We start from the raw sequence: 26,610 nt of genomic DNA, 5'->3' as shown, positions 1-26,610 counted from the left end.
TTGCTGGTTGGAGTGCTCCCCAAACACAGAGAAGAAAAGGTAATTTTAAGAATGTTTGTAGTAATAACTTGGTGCCTCAACTAAAGGGAGCTATAAGCCTCCTGCCTCATATCCTCTTATGAGACAGTTGACCATTGTCTCTCTACACCATTTTCAAAAATGTTTACTGCTCAACTTTTTGGTGAAGAATGCAACAATATTTTGTTTGCGCTGCCCCAGTTTTTCCTGGCAGATTGGCGTCTTCTCTTTCTCCAGCCTTGCATCATTTCTGGGACACTCACTCGTGCTGCAAACGGGAACTCACATGTTCGCTCTGCCCAAGATCACATGCATCTAACCATCGCGAGGATCACCCACAAGCCACCGGTTCACATCCGAGTCTGAACTACATAAAATGTTAAATTATGCCATTTCCATGTTGTAAAGTTATGCAGGTCGGATCCGTTTAATTTTGGAGCCGTCAAAATAACATTTCTGTTTTGACTGCATGAACACGTCTTCAACAATGATTTTTACCGCTTCAAAACAACATCGCGCAAGAACCACACTCCACGCTGTTACTTGAAGTGTAAAAGGCCATTTTATTAGGACAAGGTTGCAATCCATTAAACTTTATTACATAGTACATAAATGCAATTAAATAAATATACTCTCCCCATCTCCTTCCGACTCACTCTCCATTCCTCCTTCTCAAACCATCTCACCTGTTTGACTCTTCCCCATTCACTCGGTGACCTCCTTCCACTACCCATTCTCACCTTCACTTGCCCTCCGCGCATCCTCTGTTGAATTTCCTTCATTGCCTCCCGCGCCCCGCTATCAGTCACCCGTGTACCGTTCTCCCCCCCGAGGGGTGGATCCGCCCGTATGTGACTCACCACCCCTCCAAAGAACCATCACACCACTGCAACCTGCCCTAAACTGGCACGCACATGACCCAAAAATCACCCCAAGGCCAACACTTAAGGCCTGTAGGGTGGGTGGGCGGACAAAGTTTTCCATGACCCTCCCGGTGATGCTCCGGAGTTAGGAAGAGGCTGTTTCCTCCTCTTCCGACTCCTTATGGCCACCTAATCCCACCCCTTCCCCTTGACCCTCCTAATCCCACCCCCCACCTTGTCCTTCCGGTCCCGCGCGAATTCCCCAGGGGAAGACTGGTCTGCGACCTTTACTTCCCCTGGGGGCCGCAGTGACCACAAAAAAAGAAACAGCCAGAAGTGTCAATCGTCGACAATATGTGATCTGTGCTCAAAACCATCTCTGTGGAGATTAAACTCGCCCGGGCACTTTATGGATCCGAGTCCGATACCAGAGAATGTCTTTGATTTCCACAACCGGCCTCATAAATGCCTCAAAGTGTCTGAACCCTAATAGGTCAGAATTGTAATTATGCAATAAATAAAAAATATATATAATCCTTGAATTAAAAGCCCCTAATGACCAGACTTTGCAATAATAATGTTACCGTAAAAAAATTAAGTACAAGAAAAATTATACATTGATAGTTCAAGTTCAAAACTATTTATTCGCCCGATCTGGCCATAATAAACAAAAAAACAGATATAAAACTCGTAAAAACCCATCAGAGATTAAAATCACCAATGAGTCGTTGAATAAATAAAAGTGGCCGCTTTACACATCTGGAGTAGCAGACAGACATAGTGCACACCTTTAGAGCGTGGAGTAGATGGCACACACACAGCATTTCTGTTTCGTACAGATTAAAATGATTACTTATACATAAAATGCATGCACTGGTATCACCTTCACAACAAGATTTCACAAAACGCCACTATTTGCTCATCGTTCCCTGAATTTTTCTTCCTGAATTTTTCTTCCTGAATTTTTCTTCCTGAATCTTTATTTATTTTTGTTCCTGAATTCCCCACAACGGAGCCGTATTCGAAGTCTCGCCCGGTTGCTAGGAGAGGATATTAGCACAGAGGCACTTTTTACAGTATTTGAACAGCACTTAGATCCCCTTCTGGAGCATAGGGCATTTTAAAATATATATTATATCTCTACTAGGTAATTAAACGTTGTAGAACCTCTCTTACATTCCCATTAACCCCACCTGCACGTGTTCTCCTGGGTACATTTCACACCACCTTGCAGTGGTGCAAAGAGAGCCCACTACAGATTTTTTTAATATTTCAGAAGTGTTAAATGTTTTAGTGGAGATTTATGTTTTTCAAGTCTTTCAGGAGTTTTACCTGTTTTACTGGCAGGCTTATTTTTTCCAAAGTGAGAATGAATACTTATTGGATGGTCTTCCAGGGTTATGATGTTTCAATCCCATCTGTATTTTTTTAATTTAATGTCTATGGGCCCGATTCACAGAATGAACTTAAGACTCAATCCTAAACTTACTACTATTTTGGTATTCACAGAATGAACTTACTACTTTTGGCATTCACAGAATGAATTTACTACTTTTGGTATTCACAGAAGTTAGGATTTTGTCTTAAGTTTGTCTTAAGACAGACTTAAGACCGACTTAAGACAGACTTAAGACAAAATCCTAACTTCTGTGAATACCAAAAGTAGTAAGTGCATTCTGTGAATACCAAAATAGTAGTAAGTTTAGGATTGAGTCTTAAGTTCATTATGTGAATCGGGCCCACCGTGTGTAACAAGGAAGTGTTCTGCACATTTTTTGCCAGTAATGAAATCTAAGGGGCCCATCAATACCAGTAAGTAAGGGTCAAACGCATAGCCAGAATTTTTCCCACATTTGTGGTGATCACCTTTAAAAAAAATAGATGCAAACAACAAAAATATTTACCCGGATTTAACAAAAAAAACATGCATCTGATGTTTCAAAGAGCCCCAAATAGGGCGATATTTTTCAAAGGGATGCTTAGTTCAGTTATATATTTTTCAGCCAATGAGCTGGTATGGTTTATATATCAGGATCTTGATTGGCCACGCACCTCTCACCAGTGCTCAGAGAATCTGCCTGGGATATATGACAGGCAGCTTCATGGGCGGATCCCTTGAACCTCGCCGCCATGCCTTATGCAGGACCATAACGCACCAGCAGGGGTCAGTCTGCACTTTGCTGCTAGTGGCCAAACAGGTCTAGTTCAAGACACGGTACTTTATCCACAGACACTTCCAGCATAAAGAACCAATGTATCGCCTAAGGGGTCTCCGCAAAACTCATTCATCCCTTCGAGTAAGTGTGATCGAGGTAATCTGGAGACCTACAACCCATAAGGTCCACTGGTATAGACCAGTGCCCCCCACTCTGGAACCAGCCACCTGAGCCAGTTACGCAGGAAGACAACCGCTCGAGCATTAGACGGACTTTCAATGGTATGTCCTTGGAAACAAGTTGCATACATTTAGCACTAGATTAAAAACATTCCCAACATGGCATTACATATGTCCCTTATTGATAAACACCAGAACAAAACGGACCATGACTCAGTCTGACCGGCACCATGGGCCAGTATTTGGGATCAATGGTTACAGGTACAGATTGACAACCTGTCCAGCATTTTGGAAGCGCAAAGGTCTAAGCGCATCGTTTATTACAGAATCCAGTCACCTACAGACATGCGTAGGGAGACGTATACATCCAACATGGATATTGAGATATGGTACTGAGCCCAAGTATGGCCCAATCAAGGCCCAAAGAACCTGTTCTCTTGCACTCTATAAAATATAACACTTGACAGATTTTTTAAAATAAAATTGATCTGAGGCAAGAGTCAAAATCAGTGCCAGATTTAGACATAAAGCATTTACATCTTGTCCCAAAACTGCCTAAATTTTGCTAAAATTAATTTCTGATTTTAAACAATCTCCTCTTTTTGATTTACTTCACTTTTTGTGAATAGTTATTTTATTTGTGTCTTAAATTATTGTCCTGACAAGCATTGTTATTTTAAAATAAAAAAGTTGATTTAAAAAAAATCAGTTATTGCAAGGAATCGTTTTTACGTCAATTTCAGTTTTTGCTCTAAATAAAGTTCACTTTCAGTAATTATCACTTATATAAATTTTGTGATAAAGACAAGAGTCAAGAACTCCTCACTCTTCACAGAGCCTGGTCTAACAATGCGCTTACATTACCACCTAATCAAGGAGGCGATTCCATACCAGGTAAGATTAGTTCTCTGTCTACTTGCCAGTAACGCACAATGCTGCAGATAAAGATCGTAGAGCAAGTGCCCCTCAGCACTTTCTTGATAAAAAACAGGCTTTTCAGTAACAGGCATAAGACATGTCATGGCGTGTTGTTCCAGTACAATTGATCACATCTTTAATATTTGAGAGTGATTGAATGGAAAATGCGATGGTGAAGACTGACTTTACATTTCTTAACTTGAGGTCTATCACTTGTGTGCTATCGAAGAAGCATTCCATTCTTATAGCGTCAAGGCAACATAGGCATATGAATCTAAAAAAAATGGGAAACAGCGTTTACCACACAGTCTTTACCATGTTCTACAATTACCACGTAGCCTTTACCCGGCAATGACTTTACCACGCATTGCCTTTACCACACAGGTGTTTACCACGCATACTTTTACAACAAAAATGTAAGTATATACCAGGTAAGTGAACCCCCTTTTTGTTTATATACGGGGAATTAGGACAAAAGCATTGTAAGGGTTTAGGTGTGGGTAAGGGTATAGGGTGGTAAGGGTGATTTTAGCATTTAGGGGTGGATAAGTGTATTGGGTGGTAAGGGTATTTTTACGGTTTAAGGAAGAATAATGGTATAGGGTGGTAAAGGTGTTTTAGGGTTTAAGGATGGGTAAGTTATAGGGTGGTTAGGGTGGTAAGGGCATTTTTAGGGTTAAGGGTGGGTAAGGGTATTGGGTGTTAAGGATATTTTTAGGATTTATGGGTGGATAAAGCTATTGGGTGGTAAGGATCATTTTAGGGTACAGGATGGGCAGGGGTATTGGGTGGTGAGGGTGTTTTTGGTGTTCAGGGATGGACAAGGGTAGTGGGAGGAAAGCGTGTTTCTTGCAGTTGCATAAATTGGGGATCTGCTAGGCACTCATATGAGACACTTCCATAGTCCAGGTTGAAATTAATCAGGGTGCCCACTGCCTACCTCCACTCTGTGGGAGCCCCTGGGAAGAACCCACAGTGTTCTACAGAGCTGGCGTAATTTCAACCAGCACCCCTTGAAAACTCAGCCAAGGTTTATCCACCCCAGAAGGATGAAAGACTGAGTGGACCCATCATGATTTGAACCTGTAACCAGGAGGTCAAACACAGGCCCATACAATGGACACATATGTCCACTAAGCCTTCAGACCCAGATACACATTCAAGATCATTCTTAGGTTTGTAGGGTTAGCCTGCAAGGTCGGGGTCAGAGGACAGAAGAGAGAGGAGTTACATTTTGGCTCAAAAAATGTATTTTAATGACAATGTATGCACAGAGACATCGGTTCTTGTGAGCTATTTAATTATGTAATGTTTAGAGCTATTCCTCACACATATGAAGAAGGGCACTGCTGAAAACGACCCCCCTCTGCTTCTTGGAACTTCTGTTCAATCTATATCCCACACCTGTTCGTCTCCCTGTCAAACGTCATATGCAGAGTTTCCTTGTGCGGGTACCTGGCGGCTTGAGGTTGCTTTGTTGAAAAGAAAGCGCTTGTGTTGTGCAGAACGAATGCCCCGGAGATGGCTGCCTGGAATCAGTGTGGCGAGGGCATGGCTTATATGTTCTAATTTCTAAATAATGCACAAAAGCTTCAATTGTGGGCTTACTGTACTCTATAGCTCCTCGAGTGCCTTGACTCTAGGCACTTGTAGAGCACCACTATGCTGACAGTACTTGCAGTGCGCCCTTTGTGAGAGAACAGTGACACTTGTTTGTAGTTTGGGTACAATAGTCTGGAGGCCGCCGTGTTCTGTAGCGTGGGTTGTGGGGGAGCCCACGGAAGCTGGCGGAGCACTAGGGGGCTTCTTTATGAGTGGAGCGTCCCTTTTCTTGATGCTCAGGTGGTGCAGGCCTCTCAGTCATATCTATGAGGCGATACAATGTCTCTTTGCGTGGCCTCGTAGATATGAAGTAAGACAAAGCAGCACAAATCGCTGAGTCGCCTTACTCTGCGCCAGCGAGGCGTTCTATGGGCGCTACAGTGAGACCCTCGCAACTCCATGAATTTTGATGCTTCCCCAGACCAAAACCGTACGCCTCCCCAGAGCAGGCGCAACGAGGAGAAATGTTTCCTCTTTCAACGTGTGCTGCATTCTGTGGCTCGCATAGAAAGAGGAAAATGCCTCTCAGGATTGTTTTTACGTAGGACGGTGCCCCTTCCTGCACAAAACAATCCTCCTTGCAATGGAAGCACCCTTGCACCATGGTGCAACGGCGCCTGTGTTGGCACTAAGCACCAAATGATAGGCTGTGTTGAGGCCCAGGGCATGCTTAGGCCTGGAAAGAAGATAAATATTGCATTGTTTGTGTCTGGCTTCTACGAGCTTGCCACCACTAGGCAAGAGCTTAAGCACTATTGAATAGCAAACAAATCTCCAGTTTCCCTTCAGCGTGCCTTCTGCCCTGCTCTGTACCCTGCCCTCTGTCCTGCCCTGTGCCTTGTCTTCTGCCCTGCCCTGTGTCCTGTCCACTGTCCTGCTCTCTACGAGTAGCTCAGATTCTTCCCTGACCCAGATTCACTAAAGTTTACCGTGGCTGCTACCATAGCGCTAAGTACCTTTACGTGACACAAAGCAGTTCATACACTAATGTCCATCAACTTTCACGTTCAAAAGGATTTTTGCAGCATATGTCACACAACAAAACCTCTGATGATGCAAGAAAAGTGGCCCTCATGGGTCAGGAACGATTATAGTTCAATAAAGCAGCACTGCTTGTGAAACTAGCACCAAGCGATAACAGGCACAAACAACGAGTGTGAGCGGGCATGGGTGACGTCCCGCCACTCTTCCATGCGCAATACGTGCCACTTCCCCAAAAGTTCCAAACATTACAAGTCATCCTGGGGCAGTCGAATGAGTCACAATTGCAACAAACAGTTTCTCTGAAGTACACAAGACAGCTCTCGACCTGTGTCCCCTGGTGAAACACTAGTTCTGGCCCCACCTTAGTCAACTGGTACATTATTTGTGTTTGCGTCACCAATTATGTCAGTGGTGTACCCTTGTAAGTATGACGCTGCACTATTTTTTGTTCTTGCAATGCAACTCTTCTGGGGTGCACACATCATTGCCATGCGTAAATCTTAGTACATTTGCTGTCTGGACAGTTTTGTAATTTCCTGCCCGCATACACTCGCCCTGCGGCCTTTTGCCTTTCCTGTTTCAAACCATGCTTCGGAGTCTTATCTGACCACACTGAGCACTAACTTATGTGGTAAGTTCAAATCTTGGGTAAGCAGCAGCCAGCAGCGATGCTCTGGTAGAGACCCTGTCTTACAGCAGATTTGTGCAGGGCAACTGCAGGAAAATCCAAAGTTTGCCCCAAGAGTGTGGTGTCCTATGTTACCTGCGCCTTGAAGTCTGTCTGATGGGAACCTTTCTTGATGAGGATTCAATGGCGGAAGCTAAATTGCCAAGTGGTGTAAACATAAATCATGAATTGAAGGTACCTCTCGTCAGAGGCACCAAAGTATGTCAGACCGTGGCCTGGATAGAGGCAGTGAGAGCACAATTGATGTTAGAGCTGACTGTCACCCCCCCACCCCCGATCCCCTCCGCTTCCACCTTTGCAAGTACCTTGTCCGGCTAACTTCTATAAGCCACAGTGACTATCAAATAAAACTTGTGTCTAACTTGAATTAGCTTAGCATGTTTTTAAACAACAAAACTTACACCGTACTAGATTAAATTCAGGAGTGAAAACGCTAGTGTTAAAGAAAGGCTGCAATTATCAATACATGCAAGCAATGGAGAAAAGAATCACTTTCAAAATCCTCACTCACGCCTACAAATGCCTACACAACAACGGACCCAAATACCTCAATGACAGAATCAACTTCCACGTACCCAAAAGAAACCGTTGATCTTCCAACCTCGCACTGGCCGAAACCCCATGCATCCACAGAGTCAGAGCAGGCGGAAGATCCTTCTCTCACATTGCAGCCAAGACCTGGAAGGAGCTACCGGCAGACATCAGACGCACCCCATCCCTGAACACCTTCAGGAAGACCCTCAAGACCTGGCTCTTCGGCTAGCAGATCTGCGGACCCCCCCTTCCACCCCTCCTCAGCTCCTTGAGACCCTCACGGGTGAATAGCGCGCTTACAATTCCCTGATTGATTGGAGGAATCCTTTAAATATACAACATAATCCTCTGAGAGGGTGTCATCTACTCTTTTCAACTATGTCTCCTCTCATCGCAGTCTGTTGATCAATAGAGCTGTGGCGGAGACACAAGCCCAAATAGCCCTAAAATAAAATGTCTGGACTGTTTTAAATATTTAGACTAGATTTTGTCTTTTTAAGAAATAATAAGATCCATGGGTAGGTTACAGGGTCAAATCCCAGTGGGGCTGATTGAGTCTTTCTTCATTCTGAGGTCTACAAAAGAAGTTTGCTTCAATCTGTGTAATGCTAACACCTTTAATTTAATATCAGATAAAACCATTGGGGTTCCTAAGACCACAAATAAATGCATTCTTCAACTGCCTACCTCCGACAGTTCATTGTTGCATACACAAAAAAACATTGCTGCATTTCAAATGAGTTAAAAGTGCCACACCGCTTCAAAAACTCTTTTATGGTTCGCACTATTTTTATTTGTTTTTAGGAATATGTCTTAAACTTAGTTTGCCATTTTGTGTTGCTATGCCTTCCTGTCTGTTACAAAGCCCTCTTCCTTTAAACTAGGACCAGGAAACATTTCACAGCATCATATTCTGTGTAATTTTAGGTATTTTGTGTTATGCTTGTTACGTAAAATTCCTGAAATTATGCCATACGTAGGCTCAGAGAAGGCGGAACATTCATGTTTAATCACGTTCTATTTGGAAATGGCGGAGGCAGCCATCTTGTTCAAGTGCAAGATTCATGGGAGCTTGGTTTCAAAATGGAGGCTAGGTTCTGCCCTCTGTGCCGCATATCGGTTTCATCCTATTTTGCTAAATCAAGGAGTTGATGATATGTGTTGCATCTCAAATGTTGCTTCGTTATTCCCCAGCTCTGGTTGTGCTTCCGTTAAATAATACACACATCTATGTGTGTACTTAGCAGCCATGCTGTTGATAGATTTTCTTGCCCACTATGTTTAAAGTGTACGTCGATATACTCTGGGTACATTGGGTATATGCAACTGAATACCACGATTAAGCGCACTCTGGGGTGTAAGGTAGATAGTAAACTAGACAGAAACAAGCCGACCACTGACGGGAGCCAACCACTGCCAGTGAAGCATCTAATAAAGTGTTATGAGGTCCAAAAATCCTACAATTTGCACCAGTAATTTAGTTTCTATTTTTCATGGTGGTATTTCAGTTCTTCGTTACTGTGGGTAGGTTCAGGGCCAGACTGGGAATTTAAAACAGCTCTGAAAAAATTGATAAATTCAGCCACCATGTGCAGACGTGCTAATGTGCGCTAGAAGCAGAGCAACTCTTTCAAGTCGCCACCAGCATCGTGTGCACCACCACTCCTGGAGGCCGCAACCAGCCTCCAAGTGTCAAAACCAGCCTTCTGCAGCTCCAGCCTGCCGGGGAATTGCCCGCTTGCCCGGCTGGCCAGTCCGGCCGTGGATAGGTTCAGCGGCGGGAAGGGGAAGGCTGAAGGCCGGCTCACTGGAGTGGGTCTGTCAATATTTGAGTGGGGTGGTGTCCACCAGTTGGAGACTAATAAATGCAAGGTGTGATCATTGGGCTAGACTAGACAGGACTGTCCTTTTCTAATGATGAATGGACTGGGGCGAGCCTTCAGTGTTTCGATAACTAGTTCCTTTAAATGACCGATTACAGGAAATAGCTTCTGTAAGACGGGTCTCCTCAGCTTTGTTTTGGTCGCTGGTTCACCTACTTTGAGGTGCATCGTCCAAGTCAAGTTTTATGCCAAGATTTGGAACTTAAAGGAGGTCCACAGAAACAATATAATACAGCATCGAAAGAATAAAAGATTTAAAATATAGACGTACAATATGCGGCTTTTGTTGTCTGTGATTGGTATTTCTTTTATTGGAAGGTACTGTTGACTTTTTACGTAATCAGCCTCCTTGGGGTGTGTTGTGGTACCTGTAGTACACTTCTTCTTTAGTGAGAGATGTTTGGTGTCATCCCACCGCAGGAGTGTGGTGTTGATGTTATACACACAGGTTTTATATGTATGTAAGAGATTTGTAAAGCGCAGGAATCACCCCCGGAGTTTTAAGGTTTTCAGGTCTGTAAGAGGGAACGAGCTTGTACCTTACGTACATTACCATCCACAAACACACAAGCGTAGAGAGCTGCCGCGGGGATGGGGTTCCCTCAGCCTTTGAGGGTGTAAGCCATCCGACTAGTTCTGCTTCCTTCACAGACCACAGCTTAGAAATGTGCCCAAGTTCCCTCTGCGACGGTTGACACGCGACTATTTCTATAAACCATGAAATAACTATCAACATAACTATTATGTAAATGATTAGCCTGATTTGTAGAATGAATTAATTACTTGGGAATATAAAGTATGAACTATAACAGTCTGAAAAACAAATAAGTGAATGTTTGCACAAAATTAAGATTTTGCAAGCGATGCGCGTTTGCTTTTTGTATCCGGTGAAAGGTTGGCCACTGAGACCACGACAGATACCATCATCAGAATATTGTGAGAGCGAAAGACCTAAAAAGGCCTGAAACTCAAATGTTGAAAGAAAATAAGACACCCACAACCAGTGTATTTTTCACAAATAAATGCGGTCTACAATGCAAAAAAGTCAATTGTTATAAATTATATTTTAAACAAAGTGACAGACAAACCAAATATATTGTAAAAAACAAAACTAGAAACAGCAACATCTTCTAAAATAGTGTAAAATTCTAAAGCTATAAAAATAATCAAGAAAAGTATTTTTGTGGAAAAAAAACATTCAGAAAACAAAAAAATAACAAGTGTAGGTGACACAGATAGAGGAAAAATATGAAAAAATAAAATAGCTACATCATAAAATGGAATGAAAAATGACATAAATGTTCTGATTGTCCTCTTCTGAGTTGGGGTATATATTTTCAAACTTATGCAAAAAGAAACATGTTATGAAATTAATAAAGAAGAGTGAATCGTCTCCACTGGTTTTAGCCTGCCGAATTCTAATGCAAGTTTCTTCTTAATATGACCTTCTTACATCTGCATCGGAATGTGTGAGAGGGCATTTCCATTCCATTGCCCACCTTCCCTCACAAATCAGTCATTCGTCCTGAAATGAATGAGTAAGTAAATCAATGAATTTTCTTTATCCACGCTCAGTTTCCTCTTTCAGTCCGAATGGTCTGAACCAAATATGGCCGACAATCCACCCGCGCGCACAGAACCTGGACATCTAAAGCCTACTTTGTGGTGACGATACACGATGAGGCCCATCCTTACTGGTGGAGTGGAATGCCACTCAAAATACAGAACCTCTACAGCAAAATAAACTTATGGCTCAGAAAAGGAAAATAAATCTGTGGGGTGGGGTGAGTACAATTTTTAAAAGAGAAAACTCTGAAAAAGTGAGGTTGGCTGTGTCTGTTGCTGCTACTGGTTCAGGCCTAAATTCTCAAACCTTCTGTCACTTGTACATACCGCTAAATGTATAGATAAAATAAATGTGCGCTTGTCCTCAGCACACTCTGATTTAAGGTTCGAGAAGGATTTCCTGATGGGTTTCACAAGCCCCTCTTCTGGAGCCTAAATATGTGGCATTAGGAGGCTGACAGGGATAGCCAGCGGGACTTCTTTAATTTGTGTTTTTAACTGTGGGAAAACGAGAGCGTTGGTGAGATAGAAATAAAAAAAGGAACCTAGAAAATTGAGCACCTAAAAAATAAATCATAACTAATAAAGATAAATAGAGAATAGAAGGTTAAATACACCCCTGTCTTATGTTTTCAGTTATGTTGAAAAGGGAAGAAACGGCTCTGGGTAAAGTGCACGGAAGCACCTCTTTCGAACACAAATAGATTATAACTCCTTACTGACAAAGCATGTCTTATCTATATTTCTATGCATGGCGCTGATGTGCAACACTGTATTGTTTCGTATCATTGTCCAACGAAGCGATAGCTACAGAGTATTAATGTTTCAGCAACAGAACTCAGTTTGTTTTAATACAATTGTGAATCTTTGTTATATTTTTTATGTTCCAAGAAAACACCTTTGAGTAACCTTAGGATGTGATTTGGAAATGACCACAAAGTTAACTGGGTGCTTCTAGGAGGTGGAGTGAGGTTATGGCCGGGTAGGGAGAAAAGCTCCTCCCTCTAAGAATATTCCAGAACTAGACACCAAAAAGCAGCGCGTGGTATAAATGTGTCGGGAGGCGGGACGCAGCGCGTGCTTTGGGACTCGGGTACCAGGATGAAGGATTCGGCGCATCCTTTGAGACTCGGGTACCAGGAGGCGGGAAGCAGAGCATCCTTTGATACGCAGTTACAGGAAGGGGTAAACAGCACACGCGTTGAGATGTTCGCACTAGGAGGTGGAAACAAGCATGCTGTGAGAAGCAGGGACTAGGAGACGGGAAGCAAGCATGCTTTGGGACACCCAGGAGGTAGGAAGCAGCGCATCTTTTGAGAAGTAAATACCTTACGTAATTTTTAACATGAGAAAAATGACGCAAAAGTGGTGCAAGGGGCTTGTAAATCTGCCCCCAAGAGTTAGGAAGCAGCGCAGACTTTCAGATGCAGGTACCTGCAGCGCACACTCTCGGACACACCCGTCAGTAGTGGGAAGAGCAGACTTACTCGTACCTTTTCCAGCCACGAAGGCCGCAGTGACAAGGAGTAGGCCCCAGGTCTTACCCACAAGAGGCATGGCGCTTCAAGGGGGGTGGAGCAGCACGGACGCGGTGGAGAGCGGCCCCTCTCAGCACCTCGTAATCCTTGTCTCTCGCTCTCTCTCATCTGATACCTCTCCTCTGTGTCTTGCTCTACTTTTCGCGCTAGGCGGTCTCCTGTTTCCTTGACTGGTTATCTCGTGTTCTCTCCTCCCCTTTGTGTCCCTCCCTCGCTCCCTCCTGCTGTCTCACACTCGCTCATGGTCTCCTTGCCATCTCGCACTCACTTCCTTCGATCTATTTTCTTAGCCCTCTTTTCTTCTTTTCCTCATTGTTTCTACTCATGCTCCTTTCTGCTACTCTGTCCCCACCGGGGCGGACTGGGAACCAAAAGCAGCCGAGACAAACATGTTTAAAGCATCCCACGCTCCCTTCCTGTCTCTTTCACTCCAGTCTCTCTCTCGCTCGCTCTCTCTTGTTTGCTCTCTCTTCTTCTCTCTCTCATTTTCTCTCTCTCTCTCCCTCTCTTTCTCTTGCTCACTCTCACTTTCACCCTCTCGTTCTCTCTTTGGCTCTCTTTTTCTCTTTGTCTCTCCCTCTCTCTCTCCACATCTCTGTCTCTCTCTCTGTCTCTCTCCCTCCCTTGCTCTCTTTTTCTTTCTCTCTCCTCTTTCTCACTTTCTCTTCCTTTGCACTCCCTCCCTCTTGGTCTCTCTCAGTCTCTCTCCCGCTCTCTTTGTCCCTCTCTCTCTTTGTCTCTAATTCTCTTTCTCTCCATCTATCTCTACTCTTTCTCTCTCTCACTCTGTCTGTCTCTGTTGAATATAGTACATCACAACGCGATCTATTACATCGCATGCTTTTACAACGTGGTCGTTACGACTTCCAGTAGGGGGTGCACTGGACTTAGGAATACTATTGCTTACTATTCCTACTCCAGTTTGCGCAACAGTAGGGAAGGTTTGGGAATTAATTTCCAATACCTCAGCGACCCCTACAGCAAGTCGTTGTGATGACTTGCGATGTAAATGCATCGCATACTAACAACGCAGTTGTTGTAACAACCGTGTTGTAATAGTAATGCGATGTAATGACAGCATTGTAACCGCTGTTTCCCGTCTCTGTTGCTCTCTTGTCTTTGTCTCTCTTTCTCTTTCTTTCTCTCTCTTTTTTCTTTGTCTTTCTCTCTCAGTCTCTCTCCCTCTTTATTTCTCTCTCTCTCTGTCTCTCTCTACCTCCCTCTCTTTCTCTCTCTCTTTCTCTCTCTCTTTCTCTCTCCCTTTCTCTCTCTCTCTCTCTCTTTCTCGCGCTCTCTTTCTTTCTCTCTCTCTCTCTCTCTCTCTCTCTCTCGCTCTCTCTTTCCTGTTGCGGTAAATCCAGGGAGCTGGAGACAGAGGCTGCAGCCCTGGACCTCCATAAAGCGGCCTCCAGTGCCCCAATCCGTCACCCGCCCTTCCTAACACTCTTTCTGCCTCCCAATTCTCCCTCTCTTAGTTGTGTTTTGCCTCTTTTAGCTCCTCTATCTGCCTTCCTGTTTCACTGTTTCCACTGTCCCATCCACCTTTCTGTTTCTCATGCCCCCTCCTTTCTGTGCCTCTCTCTCCCTCTCACACACACGCAACTTCTTTCTCTCCTTATCTATATCGCTTTCATCAGCCCACTCTCTTCTCCCTCGCCCCTCTCTCTTTCCAACTTTGGATCTCTCTAGTTCTCTTTTGTCGCCCTCTCTACCTTCCTCACCCTCTCTTCTCTCTCTAACTTTCCTACTCTCGTTCTCCCAGACACTGCCTTTCTCCCCCTTCCTCTCTAGTCTCCTCTCTCGCCCTCTTTCTCGCGCATTCACCCCCTCTTTCTCTCCTGCTCACTCCTCTCTACTTTTCTCCACCTTTCACTTTCATCCTCCCAGTTTCTCTCACCCCACCCTTTCCTTCTTTCTCCACCTCTATGACTTCTTTGCTCACTCCCCCTCTCTTTCACTCCTTCTTTCTCTTCTCACCTGCCCCATACCCTCAGTTTTCATTCTTGCCCCCATCCTCTTTACCGTTGTTCTCCACCTTTCACCTTCCTCCTCCCAGTTTCTCTCACCCCTACCCTTTCCTTCTTTCTCCATCTCTGTGACCTCTTTTACTCACTCCCCCTTGGACACCTTCTTTCTCGTCTCACCTGCCCCTTAACCTCAGTTTTCATTCTTGCTCCCCCTCTTTACCCTAGCACTCCACCTTTCACCTTCATCCTCCCAGTTTCTCTCACCCCTACCCTTTCCTTCTTTCTCCATCTCTGTGACCTCTTTTACTCACCCCCCCCCCTCTCTTTCACCCCTTCTTTCTCGTCTCACCTGCTCCATATCCTCAGTTTTCATTCTTGCTCCCCCTCTTTACCTTTGCGCTCCACCTTTCACCTTTATCCTCCCATTTTCTTTCACCCCTACCCTTTCCTTCTAAACCCACCACTCTCCCTTTCTTTCGCCCCTTTCCTCTCCTCACACGTGCCCCCACCCCCTCTTTCTCTCTTGCTCCAGTCTGTGGCACTGCGTTCAGGAAGCCGATGGTAACTGCCGCTCGCATCCTCCGGAGAGAAACCCGGGGTCTCGCAGAAAGGCGAAGAACGGCAAAGATCTGACACAAAAGCACGAAAAAAGGAAAGCCCGAAATAAACCAGCTCTAAAATGAACCGGAGGAGGAGGGATGTGGGGGGGCTTCTCCCCAGATGGAGGGCAGAAAACCTTCCGCACGCGAGGGTGCCTGGCTGCCCCCTGCCTCCGTGCTCTATTTGCACATCACTTGTATGTTTGTGCCGAGGCTCACACAGCGTGGAACTGGATGAGCTGCGTCATAGCGCCTAGAAGCGCATATGTAATATGTGAGTAGAAGCAGTCCATGGCGAGGGTGCGAGGTATAACGTCAAAGCACGAGTTATAGTTACTTGAGATAAATATAATTGGGGAATTTTGCAGTTTTCTTTTGTTAAAGACTATGGGGCAGATTTACTGACCCCTTTCGCCACTTTTGCGCCACTTTTCCCATGTTAAAAGTGACGCAAAAGTGGCGCAAGGGGCTTGTAGACCTGTCCTTCGGTTTTAACCAACATTTTCATCTAACTATAAAGTCCTTTAAACCTTTGGCCTTTTCAGTGAATTTCTAAGATTAAAAAACAAATGTAAATTAACATATTATTACAATTTTAACCTCAGACTTTTTCAGTGAATTTATGGTTTTTGTTTTACATGTAGAAAGCTATCAATCACCGAGAGCGGCCTGGAGTTGGCATCAGGGACTGTGCCCAACCCCATTGGGGTGCCCATCCCACCGTTGTATATGGCCTTATGGGGTTTCACGGCAGCGCAGGAAGGGGCATTGTGTTTTTTAATTTGGCAACAGGGCAGTCTCTGGCACTCTCCCCCCCCCCCCGCCCCTTCACAGCCCAGGCGGTCAGCGTACCACTACTCGGCTCACCTATATCTTTTTTTAGTTTGTAGGACTCCAGCACCAAGTAAACGGGTCCTAATATGGCGGCGGCACCAACTTTCCCTTCAGGTTGTGGTCAGCCAATCATAACCTGCTCTTGAGCCCGTGTATCCGCAGATCTGCCCTGGGGACCCGCGTTGGAACTGCATTATGAAATATATATACATTTTGAGGCTTAATTTCTTAAAATCTAATGAACGGATTTACACTGAATAATAAAAAAGCAGGCTTTCTGGTTCAAGATCTATCTTTCTGACAAATTTGGTGTAATTCCGTGCACCCGTTTTTGTGGTATCACAATAGTTTTTTCTAATGTAAAGTAACATCTTATTACAATTCCTAACTATAAATTCAGTTTAACCTTTGTTTTTTTCAGTAGAGGTTTTTTTAACATAATGTAAGATATCTATTGCTATGTGTGGTGTCGGGTTGGACGCAGGACCTAAGCTCAACCCTCCACTGGTGCCGAACCCCACGCTGCAGCTTAACAATATAAAGGGTGTCATTTTAAGTAAGGCAGGCCTACTGGCATTGTCATAGTGTCAAAATACCGAAATACAAAAAGCTGTGGGCCTATTCACTTTATAAAGGGAGCAGCTCATCAACATATATAAAGCAAACTTATTGGCTTTGTCAAAAAGTCACGGATAACTATAATCAAATGTATATTTCATAAACTCACACATTGCAATGTTCAATAATAGTGATTGTCCCAAATTACTCTTTATAAAGCAGTTAAAAAAACTTTAAACATTTGTTTGAATCTTTTCTTAATACTTTTTAAGCCACAAAGTGAAGTCAGAGAACCAACCACCAGGGGGCCCTACACTCCAGTTTATGAGCCTAAAGAGCTTAAAGCTCTGAACGCTAAAAAACACACGGTAAGCTCTCCCCGGGGCATGAATTCAATGGCCCAAAAGACTTATTGTTTTTTTTTTTAATGTTGCTGTGGGGGTGCTGCACTCCCTGCAGCTCCAAACAATATTTAAAAAAAGGTTGGTGGTGCCCAGTCCCCATTTTGGGACACCGCCAGGATTAAAAAAATATTTTTGAAAAAAGCTGTGGGGCATTATGGCGCGTTCCTTGCACACAGCAGTGAACAGTCATAAGCTTTTTATTCGATATGCAAGATATCTTATAAGCACGTATACAATACAAACATTGGCGTTATACAAAAAAATACATCACTTTAAGAAGTCAGTATGAACTTATGTTAAAAAGAATAAAAGGGGCATGGGTTGCCCGTAATAAATTATCTAAAAAGAATTAAACCGCTACTGACAGTCTCTTGCAACGAATAAGCCAAAACTGTTTTAAAAATTTGGCTATTCCGCAAACAACTGGAGGAGATGTGTCCGTCATTAAGATGCGTTGAGCTATTAAGTAGCTGCGTGTGCCCCTGTTTCGGCAGAGTGGTTTCAACCAAAAGCTCCTAGGCTTTGCATAGTCCGGGCATTCAAATAGGACAAGTGAGATAGTCTCTATCCTACTCGGGCAACAAGCACAGTTAGGGGACAATTGAGCCGCTGATTTCCAATTTGATACCACGGCTCCAAGCGGTAGAGAGCCAATTCTAAATTTAAGATATAAAGCTCGGTCAAAGGGGAGGGTAATAAGGTCCAAGTAGGGCTCAAATACCACAATGTCTTTGACTAGTAAAAAGGCGGCAGTAGACTTACAATGGTTCGGGTTTGAAATTAAGCGTTCCGCAGTCCATTTCCAAAAGAGTCTCTTTACATCCTCCTTAGGAGGAGCAGAGCGTGATGACCAGCAATCCCCCAAACCGATGTTCTCCAGTAGTTTTTTAGTGTCTCTCAGCCATCTTATTCTTGCCCAACCACTCATGCTCATTATTTCCCCCAGGCCATCCGCGTAGGTTTTTAGCTCTTCACCTCTCCAAATTCGTGTCCATAAGAGGAGAGGGCGAAGTTGGGCTTGATCTGCGATGCTTTTACAGCCTGTATCCAGCAACACTGGTATGGTCGGTGTGCTCAGGGGAATGGCGATGATGGATTTTAATAACTTGCTCTCTGCTGTTGCCAGAGTATCCATACGACAGTGCCCCCACAATTCTGCCCCATACAAGGCTGATGTAACTACCTTGGCCTTATAAATGTCAATTACTGGGGTAAGCGATCTCCTTGATGAAGCCCGATACTCCCTCAAGAGAGCTCCTCCTACTCGCTTATGATTAAGGACCATCTTGTCGATATGTGTTGCCCACGTCATTTTGTCCGTTATCCGAATTCCAAGGTAGTCGAATTCGGATACTTTCTCTAGGGCAACAGAGTTAAGCATAGGTGGGCGACCCAATTTCTTCGGGGGGTTTAGAACCAAATATTTTGTTTTGTCCACATTTATTACTAAACCCCTTGTGGTACAGAAGTCCTGAAAACGGGTTAACAATTTCTGGAGGCCTTGAGGAGTCTTCGAGATCAAAAGCGTGTCGTCTGCGAAAAGCAGGGTGGGAATCCGCACTCCTCCAAGACAGGTGGTATCGGCTGGTTCTGATTGAAGATATTCTACCACCCCATTCACATAAAGTGAGATTAGGGTGGGCGCCAAGACACAGCCCTGTCTTACACCCCTGGACACCGGTATTTTTTCAGTGAGCTCTCCGTTTTTTCCCCAACGAACCTGTGCAAAGGTGTGGGCATGGAGGTTGTGAGAAGGGACATGATGTAAGGGGGTAGGCCCAGCTCATAAAGTACCTTCCATAATTCTTCCCGGGGGACTAGGTCAAAGGCAGTCTTAAGGTCTATAAAGGCCAAATAAAGACTGCCCTTGCCTACTTCCACCACCTTCCACCCCAGAAGTGCCAACCTAAACACCTGCTCTATTGTCCCCATTCCTGCCCGGAACCCAGCCTGGAAGTCCGATAATAACTTGTTCTCCTCCACCCACTGCTGAATCCTCCCGAGTATAGCTTTGCCTGCTATTTTTTGGGTGGAGTCTATCAGGCTTATCGGGCGGTAGTTCCCCAGGGATTCCCTACATCCTTTTTTGTAAATCGGGACCACCACCGCCCCTTTCCAGGATTCGGGTACTGGCCCTCCGATCATGATGTCATTAAGGAGGGCGGCGATAACCCTTCCCCACTCCACTGGATAGGCCCTCATGAGGTCCCCCGGAAGGCCGTCTGGGCCAGCTGCCTTACGGGGGGCTACCCCCCCTATTACTTTTTCAATCTCTAAGGGGGTGAAGAGGTCATAGGTGTGAGGTTGACTTACTAGTTGGAAGCTCGTCCTAGCGTTTAGTTCCCCTTCAGGTGGAAGATATAGGGTCCCAAAGTGTTTTACCTAACTTTGGGGGGGGATGTTACAGGGTCTAATGGTTCCCTCTGGCCTATTCCGTTTGGCTATCGCATTCCAAAATGCCCTTGCGTCCCTACATTTACTTGCTTGGAGCAGGTCATCCCAAAATTTATCTTCCCACTCCTCCTTAGCAGTTTTGAGGGATCTATTGTATACCTTCCTTGCTTCTTGTATGTCGGTGTGGGATTTATGCTTAACTGCCTCTACAAGCTTTGCCTTGTGCAACCTACATACTTGGTTATACCAGCCATCCTCTTGGTTTTTAGGTTTCTTGTTACCCGATTTACTAGGGTGAGTTGTAAACACGTTTGTCAGGGCCTCCACTAAGGATACAAAAAGTCTACTTACTCCACCCACCCCTTCATGGGGGGACCCCAGGGTTGACATTGCTTGGTTTAGAAGGGATAACATTTCCCCAACCCTTGCCTCAGAGAGGACCAATTTGGCCCATTTTAATCGCCTACCACAGGGCGAGACTTCGGACTCGTTGGGGGGTTCAACTATCAAGTTGTTATCACCCTTTCTTACTGGTCGCCACCAATGGTCCAAGGTTAATGAAAGCGAGTTATGATCGCTTTCGGTCGTAGCGACCACCCGCATGTCCCTCACATGACTCCATAAATATACATCTATTAGCAGGTAATCTATCCTGGAGGTATGTCCTGGTCTATTATATGTGTGGGCCCCCCCTGTCTGAGATTGTCCTCCCATTGGCTGCCCTTAGATTGAATTCAAGGGTCAGGGAGTAAAGTTGAAGTGCCACTTCTGACCACCTCCTGACAGGTGGGATGTCCAATACAGGGACCCCCAGCCTAGAATCCCCCTCATCTTGGTCGTTGGCTACGTCCGATCCCAAGGGCTCGAACGTGCAGTTCATATCACCCGCTATCAGTGTACACATCCTGTGTGGAGTTTTATTTAAGAAGGTTTCAAGGAGAGATATTACAAGTGACTTTTTCCCACCCTTGGTCCCACGGGCATAGATGCTGTATACATTTAGAATCAGTCTTCCCCTTGGATCTGTTAAGGTGATATTTTGTATGTCGGGGCAGCCTGTGTAAAGCTCCTCTACACTGCAGTCAAGAGAGGCTGCAACCCAAATGAGTAGGCCGCCCGATGGTCGCCCTCTCCCTGTTTCCGAAGCTCGTGCAGGGACAAAGTGAGAAGAAAATCCCGCCCTGTGAACCGGCACCAGGCTCCACGTCTCTTGGAAAATACACAATGAGTGTGTATCCACCCAAGAGGTAAAATCAGGTATAGCCAACTTTCTTGCAATCCCTGCGACATTCCAGCTGAAAACCTTAAAGGATAGGTCCGTCACAACTGGAATGTCATTGGGTGCAGGAGGGTCCCTGTCTATAGCCCTCATCAAGGGTATCTGAGGAGGGCAAGGATCCTGGGGAATACCTCTATGGGTTGTCGTCTCGCTAATATCATTAATTAGGGGAGGGAGAGTTTGGGGGGGTGGTACTTCAGATGGATCTACTCTACTTGCAGATATTTTATTCCTACTTATCCTGGGGTCAGCCTCCCCCAGTCAGCAGGCCCCCGGTATCCACAGGGGCTTTGCATCTGGGCCCCCAGCTGCTCCTGACCATCATGTTTCCCAATTTTGGCCGAAACTGGGGGGGTTCGAACTTCCTCCAGTTAAGCTAACTATGTGTCTGGGGTAAAAGTAGGATAAATCTACTACTTTAACCCGCGGAACCCCCATGTTTCTAATTGGGCTACAGATGGATGGGACTACTCTAGGGTCTTGAAAATTTATTATTATACAGTCCCCCTCCTGGGTTTTTTTACCCTGCCCTACACACTCAACCCTGCGAACGCTTAAAATGATCCCATCGACACCCAAAGGTATTGGCTTGTTAGACTTGAGCCAATGGATACACTTATTTTTAAGAGATTGGTGATTTTCCATTTGGCCTTCCTTGAGGGGGGGTACATTTACCAGGACAGCAACGAAGGGTTGACAGTCTGGCGAGAGGTTTACTGGCGGGATCCATCGTACTGGATTTCTGGGGCCCTCTATGGTAGTAGTTGGAGGTGTAGGTTGGGGGGCAGGTCTAGTAGCTTTCCCTGGTGCTAATTTTTGGGCTTTTTCACCTGTACATGTTGTTTGTATGTCCTTCGCTTTACCGCTAGCTGTCTGTTGTTTTTTTTGTGGGGAAGGTTTAAGCTTGTTTGTAACAACCTCTAAGTGTACTGGGGGTCCCTTGGAAGAGGTGGAAGAAGTTTTGGGATTTGGGATTTGTGCTCTATTACTTTCAGCTTTATTTAAACATTTTGGGGGTTTAGGATCTTTCTGTGGTGGTGGTTCGCTCCCCCTTACACCCGTATCAAGGTTTACACTCGCTCTGGCAAGTTGTTTAAAAGTAGTTTTGAGCGAGTGGAACCCGTCAAGGGTTGATTGTTCAAGTTTATCTATCCTCGCCCCCAAGCCCTTAACCCGTGTTAATAGGGGCATCAGGAGACTATTTACCTTCTCCAGAATATTTTCAATGGTTACCGGGTTAGTGGGCTTGGAAACATTAGAGAGATTAGCGGAGTTAACATTTATACGTGGTCCCTTTGGAGAGGCCACAACTTCCCCCTATATGCCCTCTTCATTCTCTGTTGTCAGGCCCCTTGAAGTTTTTACATCAACTCCAGACGGCTTTTTTGCTCTTTGATAAAGGGCAGCCTGTCTCACCAACCTGCCCCGTTTGCGTTTTCCAACCTTTTTATTTACAGACCCTTTGTCCAGCCTAATTTCAGGGGTTCGAGTGTTAGAAGACACCCCATCTGACACCTCGTCTGATATTACTATAATTGGAGTGGACAATGGTGGTGATAGGGGCTGGCTGGTGGCTGCGTTTAGGGATTTAGGTAATGCCGGTGACAGCGGATTACTAAGGCCACCCCCCTCCTCAGTGCCACTAGGTAGAAGTTCGGCCAGGAATTCCAGCCTGTCTAAATTTTGCCCTATTTCAAGCAACTGGGGAGGGTCTATAGATTCTACAGGAACGCCAGCGGGGGAAACAGAGTTAGCCCGCTCACTGGCAGGTGTAAGCGCCTGGGCAGCAGCCCCCAAGGAAGAACCTCTTGCAGGGAGATAGACCTCCGATAGGCACCGCTCGGACAGGGCAATTTCCTTTTCTATTACGGCCGCCACCCTGGTAATGAAGCGGTCCATGGTTCCGATTACAGGGCTCCCAGCAGTGGCTCCTCTTTCGCTTTCACTCCTGAGGAGTTTACCGGAGCGGGTAGACATGGTTGAAAGGGGCCACAGGGTGCCTCACACAGGCCGTATGGGAAAAAGTTGGGCAGGAAAGGGACGTGGCCCAGCCCAGCCTTGACAGCCCCTGACTGCCACAGACTGCCCGCCCTTTGCCCGGGCTTCGCTCGGCGTCCCGCTCGCGTCCCGCTGAGCGTCAGGCAGTTTGTTAAATTGTGGGCGTTGCAGGCGGGGGCGTGTCTGAAGGTGGGCGCGTCTGCTCTCAGGCCTGGGGAAGCAGGGACTCCTGGTCTTCTGATTCCCTGCTTAGCGCCGGCGAGTTGGTCCTTCCTGGCGCCTCCCAGAGACAGCACACAGCCTTCACCTCTCCCTCCTCCAAGCCGCGAAGCGGCACCCGCGGAGTGGACGCGGCGAGAAGCAGCGGCAGAAGCACAACCCAGCAACAGGTTAGTTCGTAGAACGCGGGTCCAGCAGCAACCCTCAACAACTTCCAGGTGGGTCCCTCCTTTTATGGCAAATTTATACTTTTCAGCTGACCATCAACAAAATAAAGACGGATCTTGAACTAGGTCCTTGAGATTAATGCCACTGCGATCCTCAGCAAGGTTCCTAAAACAGCTGTCGCTCACTGTCAAGACACCGACGCGGATTTGATGGTCGTGGTTGGTCAGGATCCTCCCCTCGGTTGCCATTTTTGGGACACCGCCAGGATTAAAAAAATATTTTAAAAAAAAGCCGTGGGGCATTATGGCGCGTTCCTTGCACACAGCAGTGAACAATGAATGAGAGGTTCCTGCTGCTCATTTGCATTTTTTTTGCAAAGTGGGTGCTGCTGTGCCCACCGGCGAAACCCACATCTCTGAAATTGTTGAGGACCGTGAGAGAAGCCTCAAGGCTCCCATGGCCTCAGATGGCGCCCCAGATGGCACTCATAGTGGGTTATGGTAGGGGTGGCATTTTTCTCCAAACTGAGTGCCCAGTGCCTACCCCGGGCACCCATATTATCAAAATGTTAGGGTGCCGCGAGGTGAGCCCCAAGGACCCCACAGCCTCTGTCAGCTTCCCAACCAGCACCATTGTGATGCTTACAGGAGCCGGCTTAGCAACTTTGCGCCGCCTGAGCGGGAACATCATTTTTCCATGTTTGCTGGGACACAGCAGCTGAAACAGGCCCCGAATGGGATCCTAATTGAGATTATCGGCCCCAGGATGGTGTCCCTGGAGCCCAATCTGGACAGTGCTACCCATTCCCTTTATAGAAATGTGGCCCCATGGGATGGGGTTCCTGGGGACTACCTAAGGCTCTGGGAGGGAGACCATGCGTCTCGCTTCTAATAAAATGTGTACCCTGGGGGTGGCATCCCCGGTGGCTGACAAAAAGCCCAGGGAGGGGGGATGTGCACCTTGGCCCAACCTGGGGAGATACAAAATTAAAATAGGTGGGAGCTTGTAACTTTTTAAAAATTAGAGCAACGGATCCTCTGCAGATCTGCAGCACCGCTAAAATAAAAGTTAAGTATTTGGCCTCAGAGTGTTCCATGTGGGAAGCGCCTTGAGACCCTATGGGTATGTAGCGCGCTATATAAATCTTCTGACTTGACTTGACTTGGGTGTGGGTGTGACTTGTCCACTTTTAAGACCGTCCGGCATGGTGCCTTGCGTAAGAGAGGCGTTGATAATTCTGGTCCACGGGGGTATCAGGAGGTGTGAAGTTTCCTTGAGGAATTTGGAGGAGAGAGGGTCCTAGAAGTGGCTGCAAAGTTTAGTGGAAGACAGTAGTTTTGAGATGTCAGAGTCCTCAAATGTCTGAAAGATCGACCACGAGGCATTGTTTTAGGTTTAAAGAGAAGGTTGCTAGGAAAAATTTCCTGCATTGCGTCAGGGTTTTCTGGCAGTAAACTATTCACAGCAATGCGGAGCTCATGGTCAGTTAACTTTGTTTTCTCAAAAAAGGAGGAGGAAAATGTTTGACAGTTAGCTAGGGTTGTAGTGTCAGACTTGGAGGATTTATGTTTCCCATTAGTTTGTTGTTACACCAGTTCAAAGAGTTGCTGGCAGAACCCAATGACTAATATGGCCTCAGCACGTCACGCCTTTGCACCAGACCAAGGCCTCCCCCTAAGCAGCTACAGGCATCATAACTGGGTTGCCTCTGGTCACACTCATAGCTCAAGAATCCATGTGGAAGTCTTCATTACCTCCCCCCTGACCTCACATGGGGCACCATCTTCTCAATCCAATGCCCATTTATGAGATACCTCAACACTCGTTTGAGTGAGTCTCTTCTGCAGTGACTGACCCTGCTGTCACTGCATCCCTTCCCTTACTAACTCAGACTGCTCACTAATTATCCTGAAGATGATCTCAATGTTTTGAGATCGAACCGCCGTCGACCCCCTACAACAGGAACTCCCTGCATCTTGTAAACTCGTGTGGGGTTCCTTTACCTGTTGTCAATGCCCATCGGTGAGACACTTCCTTACATCTCTGTACTTCCGGTTGGAGGAGGTGAGCAGTCTAGCGCTCATAGCCCACTCGCCTTAAAACCGGACACAGATGACAACGCGCGTTGGATGCTCAAAAGCTTACTGCCTGATGGTAATGCTCACAGCTTTTTAAAATCGTTATTTTATTCACTTTGTTTCTTTTGTTCGAGCTGACTATTAGCTCTGTTGTGCTTTTAACTGCAGCACTTTCCCTCACCCTTCCTTACAGTGTTGTCCCCACTGGACTCCTCGTTCCACCGCGAGCAGCTTGCGCTTGATTGTTGTGGAGGGAGCCCACCGGTGAGACACTTCCTTACATCTCTGTACTTCCGGTTGGAGGAGGTGAGCGCTCTAGCGCTCATAGCCCACTCGCCTTAAAACCGGACACAGATGACAACGTGCAGCGGACGCGCGCAGCGGGCGCGCCAAAGGCGCGCCAAACGCAAGCCCGTGTGCGCCCGTCCGCGCCAGTCCGGGCCTAGGGGATATCCCCCCTGCTGGTCGTCTGTCTACTAGGGTGTATTCCCCTCAGAAACGTTATTCCTTACGTGGCCAGGATTTACTCGCCAAGCATCTTTTGACTACCGATAAATGCCCTAACCTGCTGCAACCCCCACGACTGTCTCAGCCTACCCTGACCACTATGTCTGCTGCAAGCTCAGACCCTGCTATTCTACAACGAAGTGTCCCCCTTGTTCGTCCTGACTGTGACCAGAACTGCTTATCCTGTGAGATAGCCCCTACAGGGCATCCCCAAGGTGAAAGCCAGGCATCCCGCCGCGGGGGGGGCGTTGTGGAGATTAAGCAAGCTTAATGCCCAGAGTTGCAGAGTGTGAACCCATGATTAGGTCAGGCACCGAAGCGAGAATTATCGATTCGATAGACATTTGAGCTCAAGACCCTGCCGCGTCAGGAATTGAACCCTAGTCCCGGGTCTGACCTCCATGCAGTGCCATTACTGCATGTGTTGACCTGATGTAAACAAGCCTTTTGGCACACAATGATGATGTTTTTTCTGTTCTGGCTGGATCAGGTGATTGATTCAAAAAAGGGGGTGGTGATGAACAGAGTGTCTGAATTAAGCAGACCACTCTTACCCAGTCCAAAGATCAGGGCTTGATCCATCACCGTTTTTAAGCTCACTGCACCATCCCAGCTCAGAACTTGGCTGTATGCAAATTAGTCTGACCCTGGCCCAGTGCATCATGGAAACAGGGCA

The 26,610-nt window shown here is 46.1% G+C and overlaps 1 protein-coding gene across 1 annotated transcript in view; it reads right to left on the bottom strand.

Annotated features, from left to right (window-relative positions):
* The window catches only part of CD6 (CD6 molecule), a 187,389-nt gene extending 174,379 nt beyond the window's left edge, over nt 1-13,010 (bottom strand). Inside the window, exon 1 of the mRNA XM_086952646.1 lies at nt 12,885-13,010. Within this exon, the coding sequence (XP_086808772.1) occupies nt 12,885-12,948 (64 nt within the window). The 5' untranslated portion in view covers nt 12,949-13,010. The remainder of the gene's footprint in view (nt 1-12,884) is intronic.
* Nucleotides 13,011-26,610: the final 13,600 nt, after the last annotated feature.

This window comes from Lissotriton vulgaris, chromosome 1_2, assembly GCF_964263255.1.
Source record: "Lissotriton vulgaris chromosome 1_2, aLisVul1.2, whole genome shotgun sequence".
Classification (NCBI taxonomy): domain Eukaryota; kingdom Metazoa; phylum Chordata; class Amphibia; order Caudata; family Salamandridae; genus Lissotriton; species Lissotriton vulgaris.
This window is presented reverse-complemented; position numbering and strand designations above follow the sequence as displayed.